Source organism: Somniosus microcephalus, chromosome 13 (genome assembly GCF_052327205.1).
Source record: "Somniosus microcephalus isolate GS21.2 chromosome 13, FLI_Smic_1.0, whole genome shotgun sequence".
Taxonomy (NCBI): Eukaryota; Metazoa; Chordata; class Chondrichthyes; order Squaliformes; family Somniosidae; genus Somniosus; species Somniosus microcephalus.
Genome location: NC_140999.1, coordinates 162325366 through 162344440, shown reverse-complemented (window position 1 = coordinate 162344440; position 19075 = coordinate 162325366). Strand labels below are relative to the sequence as shown.

Genomic DNA, 19075 nt, shown 5'->3' with positions numbered 1-19075 from the left:
GAATAAAACACTAATTTTCAGATATCTAGTCCACATGGGCAGGGTTTGTTATGCATCAGGAGGACACAAATGAATTCCAGGGGCCACCACCAAATTGCCTTGACCATAAAGCAGGGTCAACGGTGCATGCACAATCATGCTAATGATCCCAATGCAATAATGAATACTTCCACAAGCACCATGCAACAAAGCTATACACTGATGGCACAAATGGATGTCATTTCATAAACATAACTAAAAGGAAATAAAGCTTATCGCTTGTGGGTTCTCAATCTAAGTAGGCAGGGAGGAAATTTGGGGCCTTGCGATGGAACATCTGGCATTTCCCGCCAGAAGTGGTATTAGGTGGAAATATTATAATGAGAGGCAAATTATAGTATAATCATATACAACACATTTCCTGTCATTTTCACCTGAGCAATCCTGGACACAGTTGTGCATTTCTGGTGTCCAACGTTACAAGGCCATTTCTTTGATGCAATCGATCACAAAGTGAATGTGGGCCACTTGCGCGGCGGAAAATTGCCACAGCAATGTCTCTCCCTCCCCACCCCCTCAACCAAAGGCTGGTGCCCCACCACCTGTCCGAAATATTTAAATCCTTTGACCCTGGTAAATGGCCAGGGCTAGAGTTGCAGGCAAGTTATGTTCCACCCCACCGAAAATCCACTGCCATTGTGGAATACAGGAAATTCGGAGCCATGCATTATATGCAATCAATGAATGTGTAAGTTGTTTGTAAAGAGGTTGTTTATTTAATAAATGAACATGTCTTGGAATTATTCCAAGTGTTTTTATCGGTAAGAAGGCAAGGTATATCAACTTTTACAATGCAAACACACATTTTGGCATGACAGTGTGATCCTGCAAATTATTTCATTATTTCTGCAGTGTTCAATTTCTTGGAAAGTTTCCATTGACCCTAATCATGAAATATGAACCCAAACTCAATAGTGGGACTAATTATGCATTTCCCCATTTTGTACATGTATTTGTTTGTATTTTGCATCATTATTTATTATGTAAAATCGAATTAATTTATTCCATTTGACTAATTTTATGCAATTTTTACTCCAGATTAGCATTGCCATTGCTGGGTGCAATTATATAAAGTGCGATGGGAAAGCAATTACCAATCACAGCAAACAAATTAATGGTTTTCATAATTCCAGTTTCAGAACAGCATTTAGATATATTTGCTTTCATCTTTAACAACATATCACAGTTATGTAACAAGCTATAACTTGCAATATTCATGAACTAATAAAAATGTAATTTTTTCAACTACTATTTGAAATTTAATAGCCATACCTTGACTGTAATGATAACTGGTTTGCAATCCTATTACTGCATATTAGTTTTTTGTGGCATAAGAGTACTGAACAGCATATAATTTTGCATGTTTGAACACAATACAGAGGATAGCTGTTCGATGTCTTTTATACCAAGACAAACAATTATACAGTACATTTATTTTGAGTATATTTTGACACTTTCAGTTTGTATAACATTTTACGATACCTATCATGCTACTTTGTGCTCCACTGAAAACTGGTGCAATTTGATGACTTACTTGCTGTCAATCCAGGCCAAAAACATTTAATTTCTAGATATAAATTCCTGTCAGACCAGAACTTGTTGGCATGCTAGGTCCTCCATATGATCTATCTGTATTACCTTACAATTCTTTACATAGATTCAGGATTATCACTAGAAGAATGAAGGGGAATGTTAGAAGAAATTTTTGTAACACAGAAAATTATTGGATAATAGAACACTTTACCAGAAGTACCTATTGAGGCACAAACTATAACATAATTTAAAAGGGTATTGGATAAGTATTTGAAAAAGTACTTAAAAGGATATGTGAGAAAGAACATGGAAATGGGATTAGAATAGATAGCTCCACTTGAAGAGCAAGCATTGGCACCGATGCAATGGAAGGAATAGCCTCCTTCTTTCCATGCTTTAATTTTTTGATTTTGAATCAGTAACATAAGGCTCAAAAATGTATTTCTTAAGAGTCATCAATATGTTTACAGAAAGATATTGGCCCAGAAATTCGGGTCAGGGGCTTCCCGCAGGTGCAAGCCCCCGACCTACACTTACCTATCGCGCCGACATTTGAGGCCTGGGCCTGCGTGGATTTCCACTCTGTGACCCGGTCCAGCTCCCGGCGCGCTGTGCTTGCGTGATCCAGCGGCGTAGTTAGTTCGATGAGTCGGCTGGGACCACGTGAGCACTGGGCAACCAATCGGAGGTTGCAAAAGTTCATTCATGAGTTTGATAGTAAGAACTGTCAAACTCATGAAAACTCAGGGCGCCCAAAACAGTACTTAAACTTCAAATAAAAGTTAAAAAAAATCCCACTAAATAAATGAACTATGAATAACTGTAAAAAACTATTTTAAACAATTAATCAAATTTTTGAAAAAAATAATTTTTTAACAAATCGGGTCTAAAAATACACTTACCTTACTGTAAATTCTTTAAAAATAATAAACCTGTGGAAAAAATTTCTAAATTTTATTAATAGACCACTTACCTTTTAAAACTAAGTACTTACGTCTGCTTTTTTCACGCGTAAAAACCGGAGGCCTTTACGCACGGGCAACTCTTTAAAAAAAAAAGGAATTTCAGCGCGCACGCACTGCCTGAAAGGTCGCACGCGTTCCGCCTCTTAACCCCTTGCTTCAGAGGACAGGAAATGCCGGTTTTCAGCGCATGCGCTGTGCATCCTAAAAACCGGCACTTCCATCAGGCCCACGCGTGAGTACCCCGTCCGTACTCACGCGTTGGGACCCGAATTACTGGGCCATAATCATTCACATTTGTGCACAGGGATGATTTATCAGTACAATCATTATGTTGTAGTTTATTGGACAACATTGTAGTAGATGCAGAAAATCAAGTGAGGGACCATTGTTTTTTATTTATTCATGGGATGTGGGCGTCGCTGGTAAGGCCAGCGTTTCTTGCCCATCCGTAGTCGCCCTTGAGAAGGTGGTGGTGAGCCGCCTTCTTGAACCACTGCAGTCCGTGTGGTGAAGGTACTCCCACAGTGCTGTTAGGGAGGGAGTTCTAGGATTTTGACCCAGCGACGATGAAGGATCGGTGATATATTTCTAAGTCAGGATGGTGTGTGACTTGAAGGGGAACTTGGAGGTGATGGTGTTCCCATGCGCCTGCTGCCCTTGTCCTTCTAGGTGGTAGAGGTCACGGGTTTGGGAGGTGCTGCCGAAGAAGCCTTGGCGAATTGCTGCAGTGCATCTTGTAGATGGTACACACTGCAGCCACGGTACGACGGTGATGGAGGGAGTGAATGTTTAAGGTGGTGGATGGGGTGCCAATCAAGCGGGCTGCTTTGTCTTGGATGGTGTCAAGCTTCTTGAGTGTTGTTGGAGCTGCACTCATCCAGGCAAGTGGAGAGTATTCCATCACACTCCTGATTTGTGCCTTGTAGATGGTGGAAAGACTTTAGGGAGTTAGGAGGTGAGACACTCGCCACAGAATACCCAGCCTCTGACCTGCTCTTGTTGCCACAGTATTTATGTGGCTGGTCCAGTTAAGTTTATGTTCAATGGTAACCCCCAGGATGCTGATGATGGGGGATTTGATGATAGTAATGCCGTTGAATGTCAAACACTCGCTTGTTGGTGATCGTCATTGCCTGGCACTTGTGTGGCGCGAATGTTACGTGCTACTTATCATCCCAAGCCTGAATGTCATCCAGATCTTGCTGCATGCGGGCATGGACTACTTCATTATCTGAGGAGTTGTGAATAGCACTGAACACTGTGCAGTCATCAGCAAACATCACCACTTCTGGCCGGGGAAGGTCATTGATGAAGCAGCTGAAGATGGTTGGGCCTAGGACACTGCTCTGAGGAACTCCTTCAGCGATGTCCTGGGGCTGTGATGATTGACCTCCAACCACCACAACCATCTTCCTTTGTGCTAGGTATGACTCCAGCCAGTGGAGAGTATTCCCCCCAATTCCCATTGACTTCAGTTTTACTAGGGTTGCTTGACACCACACTCGTTCAAATACAGCAGCCATTCTCAACTCACCACTGGAATTCAGCTCTTTTGCCCACGTTTGGACCAAGGCTGCAATGAGGTCTGGGTGCCGAGTAGTCCTGGCGGAACCCAAACTGGGCATCAGTGAGCAAGTTAATGGTGAGTGACATGAATCAGTCATTCATGAAAGAAAGACTTATGAAATAATACCGAGTGGCCTACGGGTGGCGCTGTCCAGGGAGAGTATAAATACTCGGGCACGGGCCCAGCTTGCGCAGGACATTCTTAACAGGAACTAGTGAAGGACACAACTAGACCTCCATGTTGTAAAACAGTTGATTAAAGCTTTGTTTAATGCTTAGACCAAGTGCCTAATAGTTTTCTTACGTCAGTGAGTAAGTGCTGCTTGATAGCATTGTCGACGATACCGTCAATCACTTTGCTGATGATTGAGAGTAGACTGATGGGGCGGTAATTGGCCGAATTGGATTCGTCCTGCTTTTTGTGGACAGGACACACCTGGGCAGTTTCCACATTGTCGGATAGATGACAAATTTTATAACCATACTGGAACAGCTTGGCTAGAGGCGCGGCTAGTTCTAGAGCACAAGTCTTCAGCACGACAGCCGGGATGTTGTCGGGGCCCATAGCCTTTGCTGTATCCAGTGCGCTCAGCTGTTTCTTGATATCATGTGGAGTGAATCGAATTGTCTGAAGACTGGCATCTCTGGTGGTGGGGACCTCAGGACGAGGCCAATATGGATCATCCAATCAACACTTTTGGTTGAAGTTGGTTGCAAATGCTTCAGCTTTGCCTCTTGCACTCACGTGCTGGGCTCCACCATCTTTGAAAATGGGGATATTCATGGAGCATCCTCCTCCCGTTAGTTGTTTAATGGTCCACCACCATTCATGACTGGATGTGGCAGGACTGCAGAGCTTTGATCTGATTTCAATTTCAATTTCAATTTTTATTTGTCACATAACCAAATACAACAAGTGAAATCCAGTCAGTGAAATGCTTTTTTCTTAACGAGCCGAGAGCACCAAGCAGCAAAGGACACTTAGCTGCCTGGTACGCACGGAGCCCGCAAGGACGGCAGCCATCTTCATCGGCGCCATCACAATAGGGTCCGCTCTCGCCTCGCTCCGCCTTTCCCGCACTCCTGCCCGACAATCTTCAGCCGACGTCCCGGGGCCTGCTTCTCCCTGGCTCTCCTTCCACCCGGTCTGACCTCCGAGCCTCCCGCGGTGTCCGACCTCCCAGGGCCTGCTTATCCCGCCCTCGGTCCGCTGGCCGCCTCCCCTCCAGGATATAAAAGCTTCTTTATACTCATATCCACCGACTCTCCGAGACTGTCTACTGAATCTCGGTAAGTTTGAATGTAGCCCACACTTAATGCTGTCATATTCTGGATGGTGGCGTTTAGGCTTTTCATCATCTGATCGACTTTCTGTGCCACCTCCTTTGCATCTCTCTCCAGATCTAGCAGTACACCAGGATCTATTGGAGGAATATCCAATTTTAACCTCTGCATACTTCTGGTTTTCACGCTGCTTCCAGAGTCCGTGTGTCCAGACTCTGCCTCGAACTCATCTTGATCTTATGCTGCAGGTTGTTCGCCACATAGTGGGTGAGGTCGCCATCGTGGCTGACCGTGCCCTCCAGCTCAAGTGCACTGGAAATGGTGGCCCTCCGCCCTTCCAGCTTGCTGTCCCGGCCTCGGAGGCCGCCCAGCACCTGGCTGATGCCGTCCAGGCTTTTGCTGTCCTGTAGGCAGCCGCACACCCGCTCCCGGGCTGCCGGGTTGACCACCGGTCTGCCGCTCTGGCACGGACCCGGCGGCTGTCGAGGTGCGGAGCGCGGCGCTGGCCCTTTGGCGCCTTCCCACGATTTGTTGATTGTGGGATTTCTTAGCTCTGCCTATAGCATGCTGCTTCCGCTTTTTAGTTGTGCTGCAGCTTCCCCAGTTTGGCACCTCATTTTTAGGTACGCCTGGTGCTGCTCATTGACATGCTCTTCTACACTCCGCATTGAACCAAGGTTGGTCCCCTGGTTTGCTGGTAATGGTAGAGTGAGTGATATGCCATGCCATGAGGTTACAGATTGTGGTGGAATACAATTCTGTTGCTGCTGATGGCCCATAGCACATCATAGATGCCCTGTTTTGAGCTGTTAGATCTGTTCTGAGTCTATCCCATTTAGCACGGTGGTAGTGCCACACAACACAATGGAGGGTGTCCTCAGTGTGAAGATGGGACTTCATCTCCACAATAACTGTGTGGCGATCACTGCTACCGATGCTGTCATGGACAGATGCATCTGCGACAGGTAGCTTGGTGAGGACGAGGTCAAGTAGGTTTTTCCCTCGTGTTGGTTCTCTCACCACCTGTCACGGGCCCAGACTGGTATCTATCCTTCAGGACTCTGCCAGCTCGGTCAGTAGTGGTGCTACAGAGCCACATTTGGTGATGGACATTGACGTCCCCCACCTAGAGTACATTCTATGCCCTTGCTACTCTCAGTGCTTCTTCCAAGTTGTGTTCAATATGGAGGAGTACTGATTTATCAGCTGAGGGATGGCGGTAGGTGGTAATCAGCAGGAGGTTTCCTTGCCCATGCTTGACCTGAAGCCATGGGACTTCATGGGGTCCAGATGCATTGTTGAGGACTCCCAGGGCCACTCCTTTCTGACTGTATATCTCGGTGCCGCCCCCTTGGTGAGTCTGTCCTGATGGTGGGACAGGACATACCCAGGGATGGTGATGGAGGAGTTTGACTATGTCAGGCTGTTACTTGACTAGTCTGTGGGACAGCTCTCCCAATTTTGGCACAATTCCCCAGATCTTGGTGAGGAGGAATTTTCTGGGTCAACTGGGCTGGGTGTGCCGTTGTCGTGTCCGTAGCTGGCGCCGAGGTCGATGCCAAGTGGTCCGTCCGGTTTTATTCATATTGTTTTTTGTAGCGGTTTTTTTACATCTGAGTGGCTTGCTAGGCCAATTCAGAGGGAAGTTAAGAGTCAACCACATTGCTTTCAATAAGGGTCAACAAAATACACTACCAAAAGGATTACATCTGCTGACTATGGGTGTAACAATACTAGGAGGTAATTTTCATAAATCAAAGGGTTGAAAATTGGGTGTGTTTTGCAATGGGTTGTCAATCCACTCTGCCAGATTAGTGCCCAGGTGGTAAGGTGAAAATGACCCCCTCTGTATTGTATATTTACAAAAGGAGAGTTTCAATATCTTGATAAATGTGATGTATAAATCTGATCATTTTTTTCAATTGCGCTGTTTAAATTCCTAATAAATCTCTGACTTTCATAAGATCCATTTCTTTCAGATATACCAAGATGAAGACAGCAACAAACATCTATATTTTCAATCTAGCACTTGCAGATGCATTAGAATTAATCACGTTACCTTTCCAGGCAACTGATACTCTCCTGGGATTCTGGCCTTTTGGAAATATACTCTGTAAAATAGCAATATCGATTGATTATTACAACATGTTCACCAGCATCTTTACTCTGACAGTGATGAGCGTTGATCGATACATAGCCGTCTGTCACCCTGTTAAAGCATTAGTTCTGCGAACCCCTTTCAATGCAAAGGTTGTCAATGTGTGCATTTGGGTACTTGCTTCTGTGATTGGAATACCTGCAATGATTATGGGATCAGCTGACATAGAAAACAATGGTAAGTCACAATACTATGTTACTATACATATATACTATCAAATATATATGTCATATAAAGAAACAGTATTTCTTAATTGGTATTACTGATGGTATACATTCTATCATTGTTCCATCAGTAATAGCTCATTGCTGGTGAATGGATACATTACCCTTTCACTCTTGGGCTTTAGTACAAATCGAAGCCTGAATATTGGGATGAAAGTCTCCTGTGTCTGTTGGCTGTCAGGGCCCAACAAGTTTCAATTCAGTGGGGCATGGCCCACAGCACAAAAGTTTGGAAAGTGGAAATATCAGACTGATTCAGGAATCAGAGGTTGAGATTAAGGCACATTGGTGGGGTACAGTGGACAGAGATTTATAATGCATCTAACCTGTGATATTTTTGGCCTGAGGATGGTTAATGCTGACACAGGGTGCTTCAAATGAAAAAATAATTCCAGCAGTATCACCATGAAGTGTTCAAAATGACCCCAAAAAAGCTGCCAAATAAAAAGATTTAAATTATTGACAAATGGTGTTGTTCAAGTAAGAGACATAATAGCTTGTCTGTTTTTGGACTGACTTGGAAAGTTTTTAACATATCTCTAGAGCACAATAATCCTGTATTTACCACTGCGACACAGAGGCTCCATTATAATTATTTCAACTGATCTGAAATATGATCTTGGTGGAGGTTATATTATAATCCTTATAGAAGTCAAAGATAAAGCGCAGTAAGAACTTTCTTTTTCGTTTAATCACTGTTTCCTTCTCTTTTGTTTTTCCTTTTCTCATCAATTTTTTTCCTATTCCATTACATTGACTCCTTATAAACATGGAGACCTTGCTGGGTTATGGTTTTATGCCTCTGGTATTGCGCCTATGTGAGCATTCTGCATTTGCAAGTCTCGACATTGAGTTTGAGCAAGCTATTTACCATAGAGGCATCGTAGCGAAGCATGATTCTGTCTTCACGTAGCATCCACACATGTGCACTTCCAACAAATGTCATTTGGATAGTGATCAGGAGCACAAACCCGAGCCAATTTCCCTTTCCTAATTTGGGTGGGGGTGGAGACCAATTGTAGCATCCCTACTGGCACCCTGGCCAAGGTCAGCTAACTCAGCACGCTCTTAAATCGAACCTAGGAACCTCCTGGTCAATATAGGTCAGCTACTCACTGGGCATACTTGCTGAGCCACTGGCGGGAGAGTATAGTTACAGTATAGCAAGTTTACATAGGCAGTTTCCACTACAAATGTGGACATAGGAATTATAATGTGAATATAAAAATAAGAACAGAATGTATGAATGTAAAATGGGGACTGAATAAAATCTGCACACCTTGGTCTAGTTATCTCTTACCCTTTAACTTCGCTATGTCTGAAGACTATACTTGAACTTGACTCCTCATGTGCAATGCCACAGGGAAGCAACTAGTAATACAGGTACACTGGGCTAGAAATTCAGTGGGCTTTGCGCCCAGTTTCCGCCCAAATAGGGTTTCTGTGCCAGTGTAAGAGAGTGCACTGATATTCAGCGCTGCAGTAATGGCGGCGGTAGCCAGTAGCGCTGTGCCGACACCGATGACGTCATCGGTGTGCGCAGTGCCCCGGTTCCGCCCCGCTTCCGGCCCAAACCCCATATTTAGTTGCGGCCGCCTCTTCTACAGTGGCTGCAAACAGTGATTGAAAAACGGGGCCGTACTGCTGCGCTACTGGGGCGCTTTAAGGTGGAGGTGCGGCCGGCCGCTTTTTCGGCGGCCGCCTGCCCGCACCTCCTTCCCCGGCCTCCTCCACCCCCCCCCCGCGGCATTGCCGGCTGCTTTCCGCGAGCCCGGCACTTCGCCGTGGTGCCGGGCTCATTTGCCGGCACAATCCAGCGGCGATCTCGCTGTTGCAGGCACCTCCCCCTTAAGAGAAGGAGGAGGCCTGCAGTACCGCAGCCTGCCGCTCCGCAGCAGGTGGCGCAGCGGGGCCTACAGCGCAGAAATTCAGTTTCAGCGCCCCAAGCGGGGGCGGGCACACCCTGGAATAGTGCCCGGTTCCGACTTGAGGCGCAAAAGCCGAATATCTGATAGGTGCACCTGGCTCCGCGCGCAGCGCTAACTTTTGGGCGTTAGCCTGCTGGCGGGCCTTAACTGAATTTCTAGGCCACTATCCCTTATCCGAAAGCCTTGGGACCAGCTGAGTTTCGGTTTTCGGAACTTTTCGGATTTCAGAAGGTATTATTATAAGACTGGGAAATTTGTATTTAATATAAATTTTAAAAGTTCAGGCTACCTCTTGCGACTGTTCCGTGTCTCATTCCCCTTCCTGCTTCTCTGGAAAGCCGGATATCGGCTGACTCCTACTAAGCTGGCCCGCAAATCAGGTTGGGTAGGGGGGGAGAAAAGAATATCGGACGGGCCGCGGTTCAGGTCGGGGTCAGGGGGGTCCGGGGGGGTGTCGGGGGGGTCGGGGTCGGGGGGGGTCGGGGTCGGGGGGGTCCGGGGTCAGGGGGGTCCGGTGGGGGTCCGGGGTCGGGGGGGTGTCTGGGGGGGGGGTCGAGGTCGGGGGGGGGGTCCGGGGGGGGGGGTCGGGGTCGGGGGGGGTCAGGGGGGAGAAAAGAATATCGGACGGGCCGCGGTTCGGGTCGGGTCGGGAGAAAAGAATATCGGACGGGTCGGGGGTCAGGTCGGGTCGGGTTGGGGGGAGAAAAGAATATCGGACGGGCTGCTGCAGCTATTGGACCGGCCGCTGTATTGTTGGGTTCACTCTCCCGGTACCTCCTTCACACTGCCCGGCTCGGCCTGCAATCTCCTACCCAGGAGGGAACTCTGTGACCCTCTGCCCTGCTCAGCGTAAGTCGTGCACCACTCTAGTCATGTCGTGCGCGCGACTTACGCTGAACGAAAAAACTTTCGGTTTTTAGAGGTTTTCGGAAGTTCGGATAAAGGATAGTCTACCTGTACTCCAATGTGCAGGATCATTGCAACAAACCTGTTTAAGAATATTCAAATGTTAACATGTTTTAACTTGCTTTCTGTTTCTTATGTTCCAGAAATTGAATGCCTTTTGGTTCATCCTCAGCCTCACAGTTACTGGAAGCCCACAATTGAAATCGCTGTGTTTCTTTTTTCCTTTGTTATTCCAGTCACTATCATAACAGTTTGCTACACATTAATGCTTAGGCGGTTGAGAAGTGTGCGTGTGCTTTCGGGATCAAAAGAGAAGGACAGGAACTTGCGTAGAATCACAAGAATGGTCTTAGTGGTTGTTGCGGTCTTCATCATCTGTTGGACTCCAATCCATATTCTAGTGTTAGTGCAAGCTATCTGTAATCATGAAATCATGACAATTATGCCAAGCTGGTACTTTTGTGTTGCTCTTGGATATGCTAATAGCAGCCTCAATCCTGTTCTTTATGCCTTTCTGGATGAAAACTTCAAAAGGTGCTTTAAAGAGTTTTGCCTTCCCCCCACTTTTAAAACAGAACTTAAGATGTCAAATGGGATGAGAAGTATCACAAAAGGTGTTGCTTACTCATGTAAGAACACAGATGGGACTGAAAATGTTGCATGACTAGAAGTGGAGACTCCTTCAGCTTCTGGCCATCAGGAGAACAAAATTAACTCAAATGTGGAGCTGACTCAAATTATAGGCCTTTGAAAACAAATGCTTCAGCTGCATTTTCAAATTGAATAAGGCAGACACATTTCTGGTTTCAATAAATCAAGTGCTGTTTATTTTTAAATGAGCAAATCAAGTTAGTGAAAAGTTATCTCAGCGGATAATGAGTCAGAATCTGAAACATGACAGGAATTAATGTAAGAAATTTAAAAAATAAACAACGCAGGCAAGTTCACACAGCTGTCAGATTTTCAGACAAAACTAGAAATGTATGATGGGTTAAGCAACTCTTTAAGCTTGTTTACACAAAAAGCAGTATTTGATTATGTCAGATATATTAAATAAAAACATAAAACATAAGAAATAGGAGCAGGAGTAGGCCATTCGGCTCTTCAAGCCTGCTCCGCCATTCAATGAGATCATGGCTCAACTCCATTCACTGGCCCCATCGCCATATCCCTTGATGCCCTTACTAGTCAGAAATCTATCGACTTCTATTTTGAATATACCCAATGACTGAGCCTCCACAGTCCTCTGGGGTAGAGAATTCCAAAGATTCACCACCCTCTGTGTGAAGAAATTTCTTCTCATCTCAGTCCTGAATGGCCTACCCTTTATCCTGAGGCTGTGGCCCCTGGTTCTAGACTCCCCAGCCAAGGGAAACATTCTCCCAGTATCCACCCTATCAAGCCCTGTAATAATTTTGTATGCTTCAATGAGATCTCCTCTCATTCTTCTGAATTCAAGAGAATACAGGCCTAGTTTACTCAATCTCTTCTCATACGACAGTCCCGCCATCCCAGGAATCAATCTCGTGAACCTTCATTGCACTCCCTCTATGGCAAGTATATCCTTCCTTAGGTAAGGAGACCAAAATTGTACACAGTACTCCAGGTGTGGTCTCACTAAGGCCCTATATAATTGGAGTAAGACTTCTTCACTCCTGCACTCAAATCCTCTTGTAATGAAGGCCAGCATACCATTTGCCTTCCTAATGGCTTGCTGCACCTGCACATTCACTTTCAGTGACTCATGTACAAGGACACCCAGGTCCCTTTGAGCATCTGCATTCTCCAAACTTTCACCATTTCGGAATAACTTCACATTTATCCACATTATATTCCATATGTCATGTTCTCGCCCACTCACTGAGCCTGTCGAGATCTTCTTGAAGCCTCTTCACATCCTCTTCGCAACTGACACTGCCACCTAGCTTTGTATCATCAGCAAATTTGGAAATGTTACATTTAGTCCCCTCATCCAAATCATTGATATAGATTGTGAATAGCTGGGGCCCAAGCATCGATCCTTGCGGTACCCCACGAGTCACAGCCTGCCATCCTGAAAAAGTCCCGTTTATCCTACTCTTTGTTTTCTGTCTGTTAACCAATTCTCAATCCATGCTAGTATATTACCCCAATTCCGTGTGCCCTAATTTTGGTCACCAACCTCTTGTGTGGGACCTTATCGAAGGCCTTCTGGAAATCCAAATACACCACATCTACCGGTTTCCCTTTGTCTACTCCACTAGTTACATCCTCAAAGAACTGTAGTAGGTTTGTTAAACAGGATTTCCCTTTCATAAATCCATGTTGACTCTCATAGAGTCATAGAGTTATACAGCACAGAAAGTGGCCCTTCGGCCCATTGTGTCTGCACCGGCCATCAAGCCCTATCTATTCTAATCCCATTTTCCAGCACTTGGACCGTAGCCTTGTATGCTATGGTGTTTCAAGTGCTCATCTAAATGCTGCTTGAATGTTGTGTGGGTTCCTGACTCTACCACCGTTCCAGATTCCAACCACCCTCTGGGTGAAAAAGTTTTTCCTCAAATCCCCTCTAAACCCTTTGCCCCTTACCTTGAAACTATGCCCCCTGGTTATTGACCCCTCTACTAAGGGAAAAGTTATTTTCTATCTACCCTATCCATGCCCCTCATAATTTTGTACACCTCAATCAGGTCCCCCCTCAGTCTTCTCTGCTCTAAGGAAAACAACCCCAGCCTGTCCAGTCTCTCTTCATAGCTGAAACGCTCCAGCCCAGGTAACTTCCTGGTGAATCTCCTCTGCACCCTCTCCAAAGCAATCACATCCTCCCTGTAGTATGGTGACCAGAACTGCATACAGTATTCCAGCTGTGGCCTAACTAGCATTTTGTACAGCTCCATCATAACCTCCTTGCTCTTATATTCTATGCCTCAGCTAATGAGGGCAAGTATCCCATATGCCTTCTTAACCACCTTATCTACCTGTCCTGCTGCCTTTAGGGATCTATGTACATGCACACCAAGCTCCCTCTGATCCTCTGTTCTTCCTAGGGTCCTACCATTCATTGTGTATTCCCTTGCCTTGTTAGTCCTCCCAAAATGCATCACCTCACACTTTTCAGGGTTAAATTCCATTTGCCACTGTTCTGCCCATCTGACCAACCCGTCTATATCATCCTGTAGCCTGAGGCTTCCCTCCTCGCTATTTACCACTCCACCAATTTTCATGTCATCTGCGAACTTACTGATCATACCTCTTACATTCATATCTAAATCATTAATGTACACTACAAACAGCAAGGGACTCAGCACCGATCTCTGCGGTACACCACGGGACACAGGCTTCCAGTCACAAAATCAACCTTCGACCATCACCCTCTGCCTCCTGCCACTAAGCCAATTTTGGATCCAATGTGCCAAATTGCCCTGGATCCCATGGGCTCTTACCTTCTTGACCAGTCTCCCATGCGGGACTTTGTCAAAAGCTTTACTGAAATCCATGTAGACTACATCAACTGCACCACCCTCATCCACACACCTAGTCACCCCCTCAAAAAATTCAATCAAATTGGTTAGACATGATCTCCCCCTGACAAAGCCATGCTGACTATCCTTGATTAATCCTTACCTCTCCAAGTGGAGACTAATTCTGTCCCTCAGAATTTTTTCCAATAATTTCCCTACCACTGATGTTAGGCTCACTGGCCTGTAATTCCCTGGTTTATCCCTACTACCCTTCTTGAATAATGGTACTACTCTGCCCAATCTTATTATTAGTTTCTAAGTGCCCAGCTATTGCATCCTTTATAATAGAATCCAGCCTTTTCCCAACTACTGATGTGAGGCTAACAGGTCTGTAGTTCCCTATTTTCTCTCTCCCTCCTTTCTTAAATAGTGGGGTTACATTTGCTATCCTCCAATCTGCAGGAACCATTCCGGAATCTATAGAATTTTGGAAGATGACAACCAATGCGTCCACTATCCCAGTGGCCACCTCTTTCAAAACCCTAGGATATAGGTCATCCGGCCCTTGGGATTTATCGACTTTTAGTCCCATTAATTTTGCTAGTACTGTTTTTTTACTAATAATAATTTCTTTAAGTTCCTCATTCTCACCACACCCTTGGTTTTCTTGTATTTCTGGGAGGTTTTTTGTTTCTTCCTCCGTGAAGACAGAAACAAAGTATTTATTTAATTTCTCAGCCATTTCCTCATTCCCCATTACAAATTCTCCCGTCTCTGACATTTGATAAAGATATTATTGCATGTTCGTGAAATATATTAATCCTTTCATCATGTGGGTACATGTGATTGTTTCACCACAAAATTGAGAATAATATTAATGTCTGCCTTTTGTGACTGAACATAAAGCACTTTTTGTAAGTTTCATTATTCCAGTTAGAGGCTATTTGACTGTAAGCACAGAGTGGGCTTGCAAAATATTGAATATTTTTGGATGCATGTTACTGAAGTCAAATAACCAAGAGGGTAAGGATAAAGCAGATGTCTGCTTGTTAAAATAAGTTATTTATATAAAAATTACAAAATATACATTTGATTGTAATAAAACCTACTGCAGGGCATAAGCTGAACGATTGCTGCTTCTTGTGGCAGCAGCATGAAAAAATATTTGCTTTTTAACATTCATTATTTGTGGCTGTTTACATCTCAGATGGGATGGGATTTTTAATCCTTACATATGATCTCCCATATTGTGAGCTAACTTATCCATTATTAATTTCACCAGTTTCCAATTTAACACATTTATAAGCTGAAGCAGATGCTTTTTGAGAACAAAATATGTTCTGAACATCCCAATAAAATTTTTAATATGCAGCAAGTGCACTCATAGGGCTTGAAATCACTCTGTGAGATTAGCATATTAACGCTGTACAAATTCATATCAAATTCATCTCTCTGCTATTTCACCAGAAGTGCTCCTCCATTTTCACAGGTTCACCAGCATTAAAAGAGCAGATGGAAGAATTGCTATTGGAGCACATTAAGCATTTGTACTCTGATATTGCACAGGGTAATTTTAAGGTCATAGTCACCAAGACTATCATTCACTCATGGGCAGCAGTTGACAATTTTTTCTGCAGCCCTTTTATTAAGTGCTTATCTTGTTTTAAATTATCTTTGCTGCAGTTTCTTTTGAAGGATATATCTTATATAAATGTTTATAATACTTGCATTTATATAGCATCTTATCGTGGCCAAACTTTTCAAAAGTGTTTCGCACAGTGGATTCTATTGTGTAGTAACTTATGTAAAATTATATAAGTATTGGTCTATTTATCTGTAATTTAACTGTGTATTTACATGTTAATTGAAGAAAAAATCAGTTAAAGAGAAGGAATGCTTCCATTAACTGTATGGAAATCTTCAAATTAAAGCTAAGACTTGCCATCTGTATTGCTTGGATGTTCCTTTGCTGTTGTCAACATTTTATGCCGCATTAAAATGAAAATGTGCTAATGTGGAAAGTTAATTGTAATGTTTGTCTCCTGCAACAATAAATAGAAGTTATTAATTACATGCTAAATTAATTCATATTATTTGGCACCATTAGTACCTTGGTAAAACTCATTCTGTGAGCAGGAGGGATATTGTTCATTCAAAATTTTCAGAACCACTGGTGCACGACAAGAAACTGCTTTTAATTCAAGGCAATTGCAGGCATCCTCTCCAGATGGGCCTGTGAGATCCTCATCCTGTGATGTGTCTTCAGTAGAGACATGAATGGGCAAAGAAGTCATCATTTCTCCTGTTATGGTACCAAGCACTACAGGAAACCTTCCAGAGTTCTCACGCTCCTAGACAAAGCAGCCACACGGCCCTGCATACCAAATTGAAGTCAATGGAAAGTAAAATCAGACGTTGTATAAAATGGACAGCCGATCTGATCATGTCAGTTTTCTACAGGGGGAGTTAGGTTAAAATTACCCCCAATAGAGCTGAGAGCTGCCTCTCTTCTATATCCCATGAACAGCATTGCAATTTGGAGTGGGGGAGGGTAGTTTACAACACCAGATTTTTTAAAAATGCATATTTTAAAATTAATTCTAAAATCTAATCATTTTTAACTTAATGGAGAAATTTGACATTCCGCCAATATAAAATATGTTTTTCAGGCCAGAACGGTTGTTTATCAGTAGTTAATATTCAGATTGCTGTTAAAAACCCAGTTACATCTCATTTGAATAGGCCTAACTGTTTATGGGGTTTCTAACATTGATATTTGTTGGGAAAAGGAAAAGTTTTCATCAGATCGGTAATTTCACTGATTGCCGGCTCAGTTAGTGGGGGTGGTGGGCACAGCGCAGCCGGTGGAGGAGCAGTGAATGACAGACCGCAACTTAAGGATTTCCGCATTAGGCTGTGCATGCGCTAAATCCTGAAGTAGCAGTCAGTTTCAAAGGTAAAATGACGGCGAACGCTGACAGTTTGGCGTCATCAGGACCGCAAGTTCTGGGCCATTATCTTGTACTGTTGATCGTGATGCCTCAGCATCACTAGGTGGAGCTCCCCTTCAGAAGCCACTGATGCTGCATACTGTTCAGTGGCAGTCTACAGGGCAGAAAAATCTTGTTGTATGGCATTACCTAGTTAGGTGGTAAAATATGCAACTCCATCTGGGCCAGCCTGCATCATACCATGCAGTGAAGTAAGTAACTTTCATTGGTGGCCCCATTAAGTCAGAGTCACAAAGCCAGCCTTCAGGGCCCGTGGTTATTATGTACTAATGCACAGTTTTATCAAGCTCACTATCCTCTTCATTCTGCACCTCACCCATGATTACACTGTGCTTCTCTGCAAACTCACTAACATCCTCCAAACTTTGTGTATCTGCCTTGCAGCCTGCTTTAAGTCATGTGTGTGACGCCGTAAGCAGCATGATCCAGAAGTACTGGTTTCCTTTTTCTGGGCTTGTGAGATTTCTGTAATAAAAGAAGGCACAGGATGAGCAGCTTATGTTCATTGTGCTTACAATTACAGTACCTACTGTGTTTCATGGTAGAACATGGTAGAGCACTGCCTTGAACTTGATGAAAGTGGAAATCATTGCACAGAAATATCTGCGTAAACTGTCTAGCATCTCCACAACTTCAACCTCCCCCAGGACACAAGTACGATAGCAAAATACTGCAGATGTTGGAAATCCGAAATAACAACAGAAAATGCTGGAAAAACTCAGCAGGTCAGGCAACATCCGTGGAGAGAAATTTGAGTTGACGTTTCGGGTCGAACCCTTCTTCAAAACTGGAAAGAAAAGAAATTAGATCGAAGGCAGGGCTGCGATCGGACAAAAGAAGTGAAAGAAACAAAAGAGCTAGACGAGATGGCAATAGGCTGAGATTAGGTGTAAAGTGTACTGGCAGGGCAAGAGATAGCTGCCAGGTGTGAGAGAGAAACAAAAGGAAAGGGGGGGGGGAAAAGGAGTGGAAAAATTACAAGAAAAAATGTGTAATAGGGGCCAAGGTTATGATCTGAAATTGTTGAACTCGATATTGAGTCTGGAAGGCTGCAGAGTGCCTAATCGGAAGATGAGATGCTGTTCCTCGAGTTTACGTTGAGCTTCCATGGAACAATACAAGAGGCCAAGGACGGTAAGGTCCGAGTGGGAATGGAGCGGTGAATTAAAATGACAGGCGACCAGAAGCTCGGGGTCACCCTTACGGACTGAACGGCGGTCTCCTCTACATTGGGGAGACCAAACGCAGATTGGGTGACCGCTTTGCGGAACACCTCCATTCAGTCCGTAAGGGTGACCCCGAGCTTCCGGTCGCCTGTCATTTTAATTCACCGCTCCATTCCCACTCGGACCTCACCGTCCTTGGCCTCTTGTATTGTTCCACGGAAGCTCAACATAAACTCGAGGAACAGCACCTCATCTTCCGATTAGGCACTCTGCAGCCTTCCGGACTCAATATCGAGTTCAACAATTTCAGATCATAACCTTGGCCCCTATTACACATTTTTTCTTGTAATTTTTCAACTCCTTTCCCCCCCCCTTTCCTTTTGTTTCTCTCTCACACCTGGCAGCTATCTCTTGCCCTGCCAGTACACTTTACATCTAATCTCAGCCTATTACCATCTCGTCTAGCTCTTTTGTTTCTTTCACTTCACAGAATCACAGAATCACAGAAACCCCACAGTGCCGATAGAGGCCATTTCGGCCCATCGAGCCTGCAACGACACATATCCCACCCGATCCCCGTAACCCCTACATCAACACATATCCCATCCTATCCCCATGTATTTAATCCCCCCAACACTAAGGATCAATTTACCATAGCCAATCAACCTAGCCCACACATCTTTGGACTGTGGGAGGAAACCGGAGCACCCGGAGGAAACCCATGCAAACACAGGGAGAATGTACAAACTCCACACAGACAGTCACCCGAGGCCGGATTCGAACCCGGGTCTCTGGCGCTGTGAGGCAACAGTGCTAACCACTATGCCACCGTGCTGCTTTTGTCCGATCGCA

General features: G+C 44.6%; 1 protein-coding gene and 1 pseudogene across 1 annotated transcript in view; one reads left to right on the top strand and one right to left on the bottom strand.

Annotated features, from left to right (window-relative positions):
- The window catches only part of LOC147108733 (nociceptin receptor-like), a 50485-nt gene extending 38838 nt beyond the window's left edge, over positions 1-11647 (top strand). The window contains exons 3-4 of the mRNA XM_086004292.1: positions 7367-7722; positions 10747-11647. Of these exons, the coding sequence (XP_085860418.1) occupies positions 7367-7722; positions 10747-11267 (877 nt within the window). The 3' untranslated portion in view covers positions 11268-11647. The remainder of the gene's footprint in view (positions 1-7366; positions 7723-10746) is intronic.
- LOC147108734 (BLOC-1-related complex subunit 6-like) lies at positions 5295-7357 on the bottom strand (annotated as a pseudogene).
- Positions 11648-19075: the final 7428 nt, after the last annotated feature.